A 15047-nucleotide genomic window follows, 5' to 3' on the forward strand; every position below is an offset into this window, starting at 1 on the left:
CTATGATTGACACTAGCTTTGAGATTTTTGGTAAGCCTGTGAAGGTCTTACTGATGAGGATCAAGCTTCACCAAACACATTAATTTAGAAAAGATGGCTTGATAAGAGAGGTTTTGTGGTTTCCCACAATTATCTAAACATAAGCAGTGTGGATAGCTTTGCCAATTCCTTGCAATTCATAAATTCACAATCATTTTCATTACCTCCCTCCTGGTTAGTCATATGCCAAATGTTCTTCTGCTTTGTCTGATGAACTACCAATGTCTTATGAAAGATGACCTCAAACTAATTTTACTATTCTGTGATATTGTAATGACCATTTAGAAAATCTCACAGCCACCATTCTAGAGAAATTGTTGATTAAATGGATGCTCTTGGTCTTTCTCAAAGAGACAGCGGCTCAGGAGGGTGAACTTCTTCTTGATCCAGTCTTTTCCAATCTCTCCCTGTTTGTAGTTGATCAACCTTTCCCTCTTTCATGGACAGACCATTTCCTGATCCCCATGGTCATCACACTACCTTGTGAAGCCATTAGTGCCTCAGGAGAACCTCTTGACCTGGTCCTTGATATATGGAAAAACTTAGAGAGGAGAAATACAAATACAAATCATTGGAATAAGTAATGAGCCAGCAGCTAAAGAGGGCAGCACTCCATTGCATCATAAATTAATATAAATGAATAATTAGCTCATTCAGATGAATATGAAACCAAAACTGAAAATGCAAAAACATTCTTCTAAAGAAATGTTTTTATTGGCAATTCCTTTCTTAAAACAAATGCTTTATGATGGCCATGGTCCTCTCTACAGGGTCTCCCCCAAACCTTTTGCCTTCACTTCTCCTGTTTTCTAAATTTCTTTTTTGTTGACTTTAAGACTCTGTGTACTTTACTACTGCTAAGCAGTGCTAAAGTGCATGTGCTTTCTCCCCTAAACATGGTAACATTAGTTTACACCCAATTGCCACATTTAATTTGCTTAGAAGTCCCTAGTAAAGTGGTACTACATGTACCCAGTAGCTGAAAATTAATTGCTACTGTCGGGCCTGCAGCACTTATTGTGTGACACCCTTAAGTAGCTCTTTAAAACAAATTTCATGCCTGCCATTGCAGCCTGTTTGCAGTTTTAAACTGCCATTTCGACCTGGCAAAATAAACATATAATTCACCCCTAGGGTGAGCACTAAATAGACTATAGGGCAGGGTGAATTGTATTTAATAAGTTGGACATATGGTAGAAATATCATGTTTCATCCATAGATAATTGTATTTTTAAATCTTCTTTAATGTTAGGGTCATAATTCTGGAAAGTTGGCATTTTCTTGTCCTAACCATTTGGTGCCTGCAGCCTGTGCCATGGGTCACATGACTAGGTGTAGATGACAGTTGACCTTTGTAAATTTCGTCCAGACAGTGACACAATGGGGATGAGGTTTTGGCAGGATGGACAAGCCTGCCAGGATGGAAGGGGCGGAGCTGTTGAAAGCCCCACTTACATTTCAAAGGAGCTGCTACAGGGCACTTCACACTAGCCTTTTGTCACCTTAGACATCCTGAGATCAGGACATGGAGGAAGGAAATTCCAAAACCATGTATGGGGTAAAACTCTAGAAGTTTCTTCCAATTCAAGCTGCCACCAGGTATAAAAATAGGACCCTCAGATGCACTCTTCAGTACACTCCTGGACCTATGGATAGTACGGAAGAAATTACTGCCTAGGTGCCAGAGGACTACTCTGCTGCTTGAGGCCTGCCCTATTCTTTGAGAAACAAGACTAGACCTGACCGCTTCATCCCAGGCAGAGTGACTCCAAAGGTCAGGTGGCTTACCTCCTATTCTGAACTATAGAGAAACAACAAGCACTACAGGCCTCCCTACAACTGCCCACCTGACCACGTCCTGGACCCTTGCCTGACATCAGAGAGAACTCCTCCTAAGTGAAGGTTCCCCCAAATCTGGCATGAACCAACGTGAAGCAACACAAAGCCTCACCACACAGCTGCAAGCTTCATCAGAACTGCCACTGGGTGATGCAGAGCCCTGAAAAGCCTCACCGCACAGCTGAAAGCCTCATCAGAACTGACGCTGTAAGATGCAAAGAACACAAAACCTCACCACACGGCTGAAAAAGTCATCAGAATGAACGCCCAGCGATGCTAAGCCCCAAAAAGCCTCTCCCCACATCAGACAGCTTTATCAGAACTGATGCATAGCGATGCAAAGCTCCGCATAGCTTCGCCGCACAGCTTCATCGGAACCGACTCTGAATGAGGCAAAGCCTCAACGCACAGCTTCATAGGAAATGAAGCAAATCGACAAGAAGCCTTGCAAAGCAACGTATGTATACCTTGCACCAATTACCTACGGTACAACTCTCAATGAGTCAACCCTGTACCTGGTCTGTGCTCCATCACAGTCAGCCTGAACTTGTGACTTTGCCGCAGTCCTGCGCGACCAGATACCCTCCGTTGGCCCTTTGTGCCTTGTGTTGTTCCTTTTATCTATACCTTTAAAATGTGATATCTCCAGTTCTACTGAATAGAGTGTTGTCATTTTGTTCTCAAATTATTTATTAAAATGGAAACTATTGTTCTTCCTGTGTTGTGTTTTCACTTTATTATTGTTTGTGGGCGGCATAAATACTTTAAACTTTGCCTCTAAGTTAAGCTTGACTACTTTTGTGCCGAGCTGCCAGAGAGTTTAGTAGAAGTTTTAGTGACTTTTTTAGTTTATCATGACAAGGATTGTGGTTGTTGCTGACAATGGAGTGACACCATAGTTGACCAATAACCCAATTTCTTACAATTTAGAATAAAATTTTCTTCCCACACAAGTCCTTTGTAATACTGTAGCAAAATTATTTCAAACCAAGATCCTCAAAATCTATCAATCTTTCGAACCCAAACCTGCAGTGGAAAGCTTTCCATACAAGAATAGGCCTCTTTTATGACCACGGGAACCTTGTCTCACTTGCTTTAAACCAGTGATACTCAAAGTACGGCCCGGGGCAGCTTGCTGCCCTCCGGGCCTTTACATGCAGCCCCCTTGTGAAGAGCAGCACTGGGCTAATGCTTATGTGACTCAGCTTTAACATAAAAAATATGTTAAATAAAATAGCAAGCATTTATTTAAAACTTGATTGAAATTAAAGAAAGGAAGTAACTAGGGTGTCCTAAACCACTTAACTTTAGGAACACCATAATTTGTCAAAACATCTTGCAGTGAAAGTATGATAAAGGCTGTTAATAGTTAATTAACATGCAGGACTGTTTTACTTTAGTGCATCAGATTATCAATGCATTGAGAATAATTTTTTTCGTACATCCCTACACCCTCTAAATAATGCAGCTAGTGTACGAAGAGGCAAGTCAGCTGCCTGGTGCACCTTTTGAGGTTTCTATTATACATGAACAACATATAGTTTATTAAATGAAACACCGGAGAAGGCTTTGTACAGCACGCATCATAAAGTCATGTATTTTGAGGTCCTTAAGTACTAATGCAGAAAAAGGAGGGAAAGTGAAACAAAATAATTTTCTGGGATTCCACAGTTTGGTTAAGCATAGAAGCCAGGATTAATCCCAAGTTTTTTTGTTTCACATTGTGCAAGTCAGACACTGATGTCTACGCATAGCTTCCTTTACACCCACCTTGCCACAAACCCCGACCACCACCTTGCTCGTAACAATTCGGCCCTCGGTCACATCACAGACCAAATTGTGGCCCCTGAGAAAATGTTTTTGAGCACCCATGTAGAATTCAAAGAGAAAATTCAATGTTGCAGAGGATGCTCTTCTTCTAAACCGGGCGCCCCGCTGATATTCAATTTCTGCAGAACCTTAGTATGGAATTCTTAAGCTCAGCCCAGTTCACCTTTAGAAAAAAATGAAAACCCTATTTCTCTGCTTCATTTACCAGCCACAGTTTCAGGAAGAGTGAACTTTCTGATGATTTGGAAAACCATAAGCAGTTAGACGACACAATCTAGACTTAGCCTACAATACAGTACTGAGGCAGTCTTATTGCCTGTTATGGAAAGTGTTGGGTTTATTTTAGTTCAAAGGGTTAAAGAAGCGCTACGCGTTCAACACAGTTTCTCATATGTCCTATTCAAAAGTTTCCTCAACATGCAATTCTGCAAATCTCCCCTAAAATTGATTGGCTCCTTTCTGTCAAACCCTCTCTCTGTGCCCCACACTGTTTAACATGTATATGGGTGCTTTGGCTAATATTGTTCATGCATCTGTTCTTGAAATAATTTCTTACACTGGTGATACACAGCTAATTGTTTTGAGTGCCCGTGCTCCTATTGACACCTTCTGTTCAGCAATAAAAGCATGCATTTGGTCTAGCACTGGTGGCCCTCAGATCTTATTGCTGTGTGACTTGCAAAAGATGTTTGATCTCCTAACTTTTGCAGCCCACAAAACATTCATGCATGCCCCCTTCACCTCTATATTAGACTATGGGAACTCCTTACACTTAAGAGTACCTGTTTACTCTCTTAAAATACTTTGGAAAGTAAAGAATGCTGCAACAAGGTTTCTCCTGAACCTTCCCCGCAGACACCCCATTCCACTTCAACTAAAAAATCTACACTGGCTCCCTGTTACGAAAAGTATCCTGTTTAAACTATTCTTAGCTTATAAAGCCCTGGCCAGTGTATTTCAAAGACCTCATCAGATCTTACATCCCTAGTAAAGCACTGTTGTCAGCTAAATCCCACCCCATTCAGGCTCCCAAATTGAAGAGACCCAGAATGGACTACAAGTCTTTCCGGTACATGTAGCCGCTCACTGCAACTTCCTTCCTACTTAAATCAAATCAACAAATGGTCAGAGAGGGGTGCTAAACACCTGGCTTTTCAACTTACCATAATTCCTTATTCACAACATAGAAAGTAGGGCACTTTTTTAGGTAGCTCACTTCCTCAGCATCCGGACATCCAGAATTCTTGCCAGTCATTCCACTCTGTAAATCTGACATTCATTCATTCATTTTTTCAGTCACCCACAATGCTGATTGTTAGACCTGTCATCCTTAGTTTGGTCTTTCCCCTAACTCTTTGCCTATCATTTTTGCTGATTCTCTTTGTTGGCTGTAGTACTCTGGGCACTTTACCACTGCTAACCAGTGCTAAAGTGCATGTGCTTCTCCCATAAACATGGTGACATCGGTGTATACCTGATTGGCATATTTGTTGTACTGGTAAGTCCCTTGTAAACATATACCCAGGGCCAGTACTTCAAATGCTTCCAGTGGGCTGCAGCATTGATTGTGCTACCCACAGAAGTAGCCTTTCAAACCTGTTTCCAGGCTGCCACTACAGTGCAGTGTGTGCAGTTTACTGCCACTTTGACTTGGCATTTAAAACTACTTGCCAAGCCCTAAACTTCCCTATTATTGAATAGATCACCCCTTTAGGTAGGCCCTAAGTAACCATAAGGATAGGGTGCTGTCTAAGTAAATGGTAGAACATGTACCTTTATGTTTCACATGCCCTAGTAGTGATACACTGCCTATTTTGTGTTTACACAAACCTATGGTGGCTTAAAGAGCTCCGGAGCATCTTAAAGCACCAGCACTGATAACTAACAGCCAGGTGCACTAAAATCTGAAGTTAACTGTAGCACACTGTACCTATTCATTATCCTGCCACTATTCAGGCATACATATTATATTTAAGGGGGGAGGGAGCACACTGCCTCTCATCCCAGCACAGTTCACCCCATTGCATCCTGGTAAATGCAGTATGCTTACTTTCAAAGTTGCTATGGTCTTTCACCAAATTTGGTGCAGGTAGTGCTGTAATCTCTAGACACGTGTTTCTGGGTTTAGCCCGTCATCAGTAGAGAGCAAAAGTTAATAAGAAGCAGAGAAAAGTAATCAGGGGTTGCTGAAATGGTGCCCAAGTCTTCACAGGTCACAGTACCTCTCCACAGGCACACAAGTGCCTCCCAGGCAGGAGAGCTCGCCAGCTTGTTGGCTCAAGGGAGCCTTTTAAACACAGGGGGGGAGGTAACACACTGCCTCTCATCCCAGCACAGTTCACCCCATTACATCCTGGTAAATGCAGTACACTTACTTTCAAAGTTGCTGTGGTCTTTCACCAAAGTTGGTGCAGGTAGTGCCTTTATCTCTAGACACGTGTTTCTGGGTTTAGCTCACCATCAGTAGAGAGCAAAAGTTAATAAGAAGCAGAGAAAAGTCATCAGGGGTTGCTGAAATGGTGCCCAAGTCTTCACAGGTCACAGGACCTCTCCACAGGCACACAGGTGCATCCCAGGAGAGCTCGTCAGCTGTGTTTAAATATTGTATTTGACTGTTCAATATAACTTTCAAAATCTTTAAATAAATACTACCAAATATTGCATGGTCTGCTGGAATGCTCACATGATTACATCTACTAAGGGTAAAATGGAATTCTTATCCGAAAGATGTTGAAAGGCGGATTATTAGTAGGGGTAAGTGTTTTCACCTACCACTAGCAATAAGGCTGCCAACACAATATAAGGTCCATCCAAGGTCTCAATACATTAGCCCCTGTCTCAACCCTTGGTAGCTGGCAACATGCAGGTAGGCTTAACTTAGGAGACAGGTGTGTGAAGCATTTAAAAAAAAACAATATATTAAACAAGTAAGACACAACACAGAATAGAAATCTTCAACCAATTTATAAACCCAGAAAATATTTTTATGATTGAAATGACACCACAATGAAAAAAATCCAATGGAGGGAACCAGAGGTTTGAATTATTAAATAATAAATACTTTCTAGCGCTTAAAAACATATAGCACCAACTTGGGACATCTGGTCATTCTTGACCAGGACAAAGTCAAAGTTTGAGGCCAACCACTATTGAGCCCTGGTCGGATACACTAATATAAGGAGTCCCAGGTCAAAAGTTTTCCTCTGCGCTTTTCTGGAGGATTTTCTCTTGACCCCAAGTGAGGCTCCTCTTCATGTTGGGATTTGAGTCGGCGGTGGCGGCTTGGCTCAGCAGGAGACTCTGTGAAAACCTGGAAGTCTTGAGCTCCGGAACTTTCAGTGCGACAAACCTGAAATCCTAGCTTGGTCGCGGTTCAACATCGGCGGCCTGATTCTTGTCGACGGGTTGGTCACCTTATTTTCCCAAAGTTGCTCCAAACTACTGGGACTTCTTCCCGAAGCTCTTCTTGAGGGTTCAAAGTATCTAAAACACAAATCCAAGAGTTTAGATGCTCTGAGATGGTCTTTTGAAGTTTGGGACTACAATTCCCACACTGCACCTGGCCAAATCCTTTAAAGTCCACGTGACGCAGTCTAGGTTGGGACTTTTTGGGGGAAATGGAGCAGGTGAGCTCTGTTAACCTGTTCATTTCAAGTAGTCCACTCCTTAATCCTTTTTAAAGCAAGGCAAAGTCCTCAGGACTGTAGATCTAAGTGTGCAGCAGGAGCAGTCTTTCAGAGTGCAATCCTTTGGGGTGCAGACCAGGGTTTGAGCAGGGCAGTCCCACTTCTCCTTGTAGTTTCAGGCAGCAGATTTAAATTGCTAAGCAGCTCTCACCTATTCATCCAATGTTCTTGGGTGACAAGTAGGGGGTACCCCTGACCAATGAGGTACAGGGTACCGCTCAAAAGAATGACAGACTCCTCCAAAGTGTGACATTTTCTTGTCCCACAAAGCACTGTACTATACAATTTGAGATGGAGAATTTCTTTCCTTGGCAGTAAGAGTCGGCTAGGCAAACCTACCAGTGTGGTTCATTTCCCTTAACACTCTTTCCAGACCTCCTACAAATTTATTTTCTGGGGCTGCCATTTGGCTCGGGGGTACAGGGAGAGGGTGTAGGCCTGGCTTGCATTATTTACTGTCCTGCTCTCTTTGAAGCCTAGTTTGATTTATCTAGCCCCCTTCCTGGGCTCTTCTCTGCAGCTGCAGATCCCCCCTCAACAGATAACCTCTGTCTCTATGCATGCCATTTATCACCTGCTAAGCCAGTTTGGCTAAGCCTGTTAAGGGCTGGCCAATCAGGAGAGGCTGCTAGAAGGCTGGTTTTTGGCTCTCAGAAAAGAACATTCTATGACTTATTTTCTTTAGTAGTGATGATAAATTCAACAGTGGCAAGTTGTTGGATTTATCATTACCAGTCTTTTAACTCACTCCAATCAACACTGTATTACAGTAGTCCCATTTGAGTCTATGGAGCTAAACGTGCTACAATGGGTAAAAAGGAAATTGGTATATTTTCCCTCACCAGGACATATAAAACACCTTTTTAAATGTCCCTGCTTATTTTTACATGGCACCCTACCCTGTGAGCACCTGGGGCAGGGGCGGCTCCTTCACTAAGCAGGTCAAAAAGGAAAAAATAAAATGATAATAATTCATTGTTATTATTTTATTTTTCCATTGTTTCTCAACTGGGTAGGGGCAGGGGGGGGCAGGGCACTCACAGAGGAGTTAGAAGAGGAGTGGTACGTACTCTTTTAAGTGCGCATGATGGTTTGGTCAGCAGTCATGGGCACTTTGCATGTTCTCCACCAAGGCTGCATTACAGCCTGGGTGGAGAAAATTCCCAGGCATTCAGACCAATCACAATGCTGCATTGCAGCGTTGTGTGTTTGACTTAGGGGAGCCTGGAAGCCTGGGGTCTTCCTGTTCCTGCCCTGGAGTCCTGAAAGCGAGTAAAAAGGACCGAGAGGCAGCGGTACACAGGTGAGTCATTGTTTAATTATTTTTCATTCCCTCCTAACCTGCTATCCCCATTAAATAGCAGCCACCATTGTCCTAGGGTAGACCCTAGGGGTGACATATGTAAAAATAAGGTAGTTTACATTGGAAGTACATTTAAATTCACAATCAAATTTGTTCAATTTAAAAGCAATTTGCAAAGCAGGACTGACTTTTAAAATGACAGCAGGTCACACAACAGTGCACACATAAGTGTCTCAACGCTGCTGGGCCCCTACTCCTACATGCCCTACCATATACTAGTGACTTAAAGGTAGGTTGTCAGTGCCAACTGTAATTACACCTAATTATCATATATCTTTTTACCCAGATCACTGGCCGTGGGCATGGTTAGTAGAGCCCAAGGCACTGTTACCACAAGTATCTGTCAAAAAATGGGGGTAATCAGGGCAAAACCAATGACTTTCTCACAAAAGGGTACTTGAATTTTTACGTTTGCTTATTTTACGAATCAGTCTTGTGCTCTGGCAGTGCTTCTTTTATGGCTTCGAAATTAGTATTCCAGAATGGCTGTTTATAAAATGTAGCACATTCAGCAGAACTCAGAACTCGTTTTTCCAACCATAGGTTGTATTCTGGGACTTGCAGACTAGATTTTAAAATTGCAAATTTAGGCTTTTAATCCCAGCATGCAAAGTGTTGTTGGCAAAAAAAGCTAAGACAGCCGGGCACGGGCCAGTAGGCAGTTAAAAAAATAAGACCATATGTAAAATGGAATACAGAGCACCTTGCGATACAATATAAGGTTTTCAAAAGATACCTCAGAGATCTGTGGCCTTATAAAATAAATGTAACACTTCATTGACTCGGAATATCCCTAAAATATATGGATGGCGGTTCTTTCCATGTATAACAGTGAATCGTATCTTCCTGGTTGAGACGTTGACTGAGCTCAGCTGTACAAAGTCTTGAAACCTATTGGTTACAACAAAGAAAACAAGCAGTATACATGTACCACCAGAAGCTGAGAGCCTTCTTGGTCAGCCAAATGTAGTAACTGTTTTGAAGAACCAGTGTTTGCGTGTTCTGTTACTATGAATATTCCAATACAAAGTGCAAGATTTTAACACAAATTTAGCATTCTGCCATTTTTGACCAATCAGGAAACCACAGACAGCGAGAAAGGTGTACCACTTCCACATCCTTAACAGAAGAACAAAAACAGTCATTGGGAGACATTATATGAAACTTCTCCATCCTATCAGAAGAGCAGACACAATGCAGGGAGAGAGGATGTAACTCTTCACCATCTTTTACTAAATAACTGGAATGCAGGCATCTACTTGTTCAAGGCAGTCAAGCGTAAGAACAAAATTAGAGATTTCTTTCACTGTAACTTGATAGAAAAAAGAGGCCAGATAAATCCAAGGCATAATATCCGTAAATTAATTGAAAATGCATAATGGCACAAGGAAAACAGCTCATCCGTCAGGTGGAAAGATCCGCGACAACAAGCATTTCAACATAATTCCAACTCAAACCTCCACATACCCACGTAGAATAACCAACGAAATAAAACAAAAAACATACATGGGAACATTATCTTGAAGCTAGCCGAAGAGAAATAGTGAAACCCACAAGCGGTGTCCTGTGCACAGCCCGGCTTCTTAATTCATCTGGATCCCTGGGTCATTTATTGACTTCTAATGGACCACTAAGAAGTAATTGAAGATTTTACAAATCACTCAATAGCAATTTGGTTCTTCGATGTAGATAAAACCTTGCACCCAACCATAACCTAAAGATGTATTAAAGCCTCGTAACGTCCCCACCATAGGTCACCTTGCTTCCTTATATAAGGACGCCACTGAAGAGCTGAAGTTAGATTGTGCCAATGTCCCCTGCATCGAGATCCAACAGGGCTGCCAGCAGAGATGCTATTTGGAATTGTTTGCTCTTTTTTTATTAAACCACCTTCCAATTTTATAACAAATGAGGAGGGTATTAAGATCAGCCCTAACGCTGCAGGGGTTACCCACATTTGCTGATATATGAACAATCTACCTGACAAAACAAATATTTCAATTTTTTTCAGTAATAGAAATATTTTCTGACTTCTCTAGTTACAAAATAAAAAAGATTAAGAAGCTCTTTTGTTACACACAAACAACTCAATCTTACTTGAGTAGAAGAAAAATATGGTAGTAGATAAGGGCAGTGCACGGGTTGGAGATCCGTGCCTGGGGCAAGATGGAAGAAATGTATCAGTTCAGTGTTTATTCTTATCCAGACTAAACCTCCTCAGAAATCATTCATAAATCCAGACAAGAAACGATTGCTCTGGTTAACGAAGTAGGTTTAAAGCTTCATTGTGAACTGGGTGCAGATAATGTGGAACTGTCCCACTTTGTCAACATTCTGTCACAAATATATTCCTGCGGAATTATTTTAAATGTGCGCTCATATTTGCCATTTCTGAGTAGGTTGTGGTGAAAGATTATGGTTTGACCTCCTGAAAGTAAGATATTCCTGGCTGTCAAAATGAGGAATACAAAACAATGTATAGATGGAATGCTTGAATGAAGCTCAGCCATTGGAAATTACTCGAGGCAGCACCCCTGTCCATCATGTCTTTGCCATCTAAGCCACCTCAGGTTAGACCCAGCCATATGGAAATCAGCCTTGAGCCTGCTCTAATGGGAACAGCCCAGCCCAAACTGCCAAACCAGACCCTCTCTACACCAAAACACAATCAACCCAAGCCCGATTTCAGTCTGCATGGGCCTTTTCAGTTGGGTGTATATTGGTTCGAATGGCACAGTGAGCATGAAACCCACGTCACAATAGTGATAGAAGTTCAGCACAAACTCAGGATTTACTGTACAGTGCAAATCCTGATTACAATTGGAGTGTTGCCTAAAGTAATGCAAGGTAGCTGCATGTGCTACTTTGTGCTGTTTTGCGCTATTTTGCACCAAGAGGGCATTTTGGAAGAGGCACATGGGTGTTCCCTTGGGTTTTGATGCAAACCCCGATCTACTAACATACGTGAGCAGGAATTTATGCCACAAAATTATGGTGGAGCAAGTTTAGAAAGTCTGCACATTTTTCCAACTTTGCGGTGTACTGCACTATACTGAACACATATAAAGTGGAAAAAATATTAAAGCATATTTCTATACTGGAAGGTTGTGGGTATTGGCACATAGCAGCCTAAAGTGTGGCGGTGCTGGAAGAAAGAAAAAGAGAGCCATGTCTTAGTAGATGTGACAGTGATTACTTTTTACCTTTTGTCTCAACACTGAGCTCCTTTGCTTAGGACCTGGCTGAAGTCGCAAAGAAAAATAAAATGATAATAACTTCTTGTTGGGGCAGCACTCCTCTGCCTCATCAGAGGAGCCAAAGACACACAATTGATGGACAGAATGCAGAACAAATCAAAACATTCACCCCCAGTCAAGAGATCTGGGTTAAATCCATCATTCTTTTGCTCACCATGCCACCCCAGTTTAGACCTGGCTATATGCAAATCAGTCTTGACCCTGTGCCTCATAGGAACAGTCCAGTTCGAACTGCCAAGCCAGGTCCTCCCTGGACCAGAAACGAGCATCCTAGGACCGGTTTCGGGGTTTCACCCCTCTTCAGCCAGGATAGCTTGATTCCAGTGGCACAATGAGCCCAGGACCCACGTCTGGGCATACCTGGCGCACTTAGGGTGAGAAAGCAAAAGACACACAATTGATGGAGGGAATGCAGAACAAATCAAAACATTCACCCCCAGTCAAGAGATCTGAGTTAAATCCATCATTCTTTTGCTCACCATGCCACCCCAGTTTAGACCTGGCTATATGCAAATCAGTCTTGACCCTGTGCCTCATAGGAACAGTCCAGTTCGAACTGCCAAGCCAGGTCCTCCCTGGACCAGAAACGAGCATCCTAGGACCGGTTTCGGGGTTTCACCCCTCTTCAGCCAGGATAGCTTGATTCCAGTGGCACAGTGAGCCCAGGACCCACGTCTGGGCATACCTGGTGCACTTAGGGTGAGAAAGCAAAAGACACACAATTGATGGACGAAATGCAGAACAAATCAAAACATTCACCCCCAGTAAAGAGATCTGGGTTAAATCCATCATTCTTTTGCCACCATGCCACCCCAGTTAAGACCTGGCCATATGCAAATCAGTTTTGACCCTGTGCCTCATGGGAACAGTCCAGCCCGAAGTGCCAAGCCAGGTCATGGGAGGAGCCACCACTGGTTCTACGATGCAAGTATAGACCACTTATACTAACCACTGTTCTTCCCAGGTTTGAATCGAGAGCTGTTCAGGTGTTGCGTGCAAGCGGACTGCCAAATCTTAATCGTACGTGAAGTGTTGTGTAACCAATGGTGGTGTTGCTAACAATAATAAACCTCATAGAAGTTTCTCAAACTGCTGATGGGAAAGCTCAATAGATGCGGCTGATAGCTGCCTAAAGAGCCTCATGTACTAAAAATGAATTAGGTAAAAGCAGTCATAATTTGCTCTGTCTTTTATGCATTTGTATTTTATGAACCTACCTAAGTACTAATAGGTCCAAAATGCCCAAAAAAACATAATTGTAGTGGGTTGAAGTTCAACCTACCTCATTAATATACACAAGGTAGGTCTCAAACAGCGACCCACTACAATTGGATACAGTCACATGCGTGGTGGCTTGCTGGGGTCAGCAGACCACCATATCAGTGACTACTTTTAAATAAAGCAATCCTTTTTTAAATGCAGCCAGGTTTCCTAAAAGGAAAATGAGATGCATCTAAAAAAGTAAATACAAATGTTTCTGTCCACATTTACAAATGGGAAGGATTTCACCAGGGACCACTTCCCATTTGCAAATAGGTTACCACCTCCTTTGAGTTGGTGGTAAAATATTAATGTTTTGCGACTGATTTTGGTCGCAAAACGTTAATAAATACCATTGGGAATCGGAAGAGACGCCCTTAACACAACAATCATATAAATTATCAGGGCAGCTGACAATAACAGTTAAGCTTTTATGTTATATTCTGTATCCTTTCAACATGCTCGATGTGGAGAATTCCAAAAGTGGTGCCATGGTGTTTTCAGCTGAACTACAATTTGACATTGATGATTGTTAACTCATTTTTGTTTGACAGTTTTTAAGGGCTGGTCAGTCCCGAAGATCTGCCTTTGGTTCCCTGCAGTCCCTGATCACGTCTGTCTGCAAAGAGGAGTCAAACTTCTTCAGCAATGACAATATGTTTGCCAGCATGCCACAGATTACTGAGCTGTTGAAGAAGGACATGGAAAAATACAGCATTCCCGAAAATTCAAGTAAGATACATTACCTTCTCACACAGAGTACACTGGGTCATTAAATCTATGACCACAGGATAGCTTACCATATATTTTAAAGCGCTCGCAGCTGGAACTTTATGCTCTTTAACTCGAGTGCTGAGCCCTCTTGTTGTTGTTTTTATGGTTTCATTTTGTGGTCTGAAAAAGTTGAAAAGAAAGACTCTAAGACAAGTTTTTTATCACAATTATTGGTGATTTTTTGGCAAAAACAATAGGTCGATTTGATATATGTTGATAAAGCCAAAAGCCCCACTTTTTAAATTTTGTTTTTCTGACCCTTTGACCCAATGACACCCTGTATATTGTAATATCACATAGTCAGCAATGGGTCCCAGCGGAGGCTTGCCACTCTGCACCTAACCCCATGTCCAAAGGCTGTGCATATTGGAAGATTAGGTGCAAGTAGGGGTTGGGCCCAGGGCCTGCGCTCAGCCCCATGCCATACAAGGCAATTAACATCCTACTTTATGTTAAAAAATACATAGAAATGTACTCAAAAGTGACATTATAGTTAGGCATGGTAATAATATCCTACTTTGCATTATAAAAAAATCAATGGGTTTAGTGGATATTAGGGTGAAAACTATTTTATATATCAAGCCCAGAGAATCTGCTGACCCAACTGATCACCTGCTGAGATCTGATTGGCTGCCACCACATCAACCAGGAAGTGGTGGCAACTATCTTAGTACTTGAAACTCAGTCCCAAGCCCTATGAAAAAACAAAAATTAACACATACACATTGAGATACTCTAACCCCATAGGGCTGGTGGGAAGACCCTACCTCTGGCCAAAACATTTTTTGTTTAATTTTGACATGAATTCCCCAAGCCAGGAGAGGCCCTGGTGTCTCCATCCCTGGCACCGTGTTTTCAATAAAGGGGAAGGGCCGCGGCCCATACAATGGCCCCAGGGACCCAAGCCTCGGAGCTGGATCAATGACAGTGTCCCCAACCCCCGGAACTCCTTCTATTTCCCGGCCTGAGGGCAGGGAGGGTGTGACTGTTCTGAGTCAC

At 42.4% G+C, this 15047-nt stretch overlaps 1 protein-coding gene across 1 annotated transcript in view; it reads left to right on the top strand.

Annotated features, from left to right (window-relative positions):
* The window catches only part of ABCA13 (ATP binding cassette subfamily A member 13), a 2655493-nt gene that overhangs the window by 718737 nt on the left and 1921709 nt on the right, over positions 1–15047 (top strand). Inside the window, exon 21 of the mRNA XM_085606362.1 lies at positions 13829–14006. Coding sequence (XP_085462488.1) covers positions 13829–14006 — 178 coding nt within the window. The remainder of the gene's footprint in view (positions 1–13828; positions 14007–15047) is intronic.

Source organism: Triturus cristatus, chromosome 5_2 (genome assembly GCF_964204655.1).
Source record: "Triturus cristatus chromosome 5_2, aTriCri1.1, whole genome shotgun sequence".
In the NCBI taxonomy this organism is placed as follows: Eukaryota; Metazoa; Chordata; class Amphibia; order Caudata; family Salamandridae; genus Triturus; species Triturus cristatus.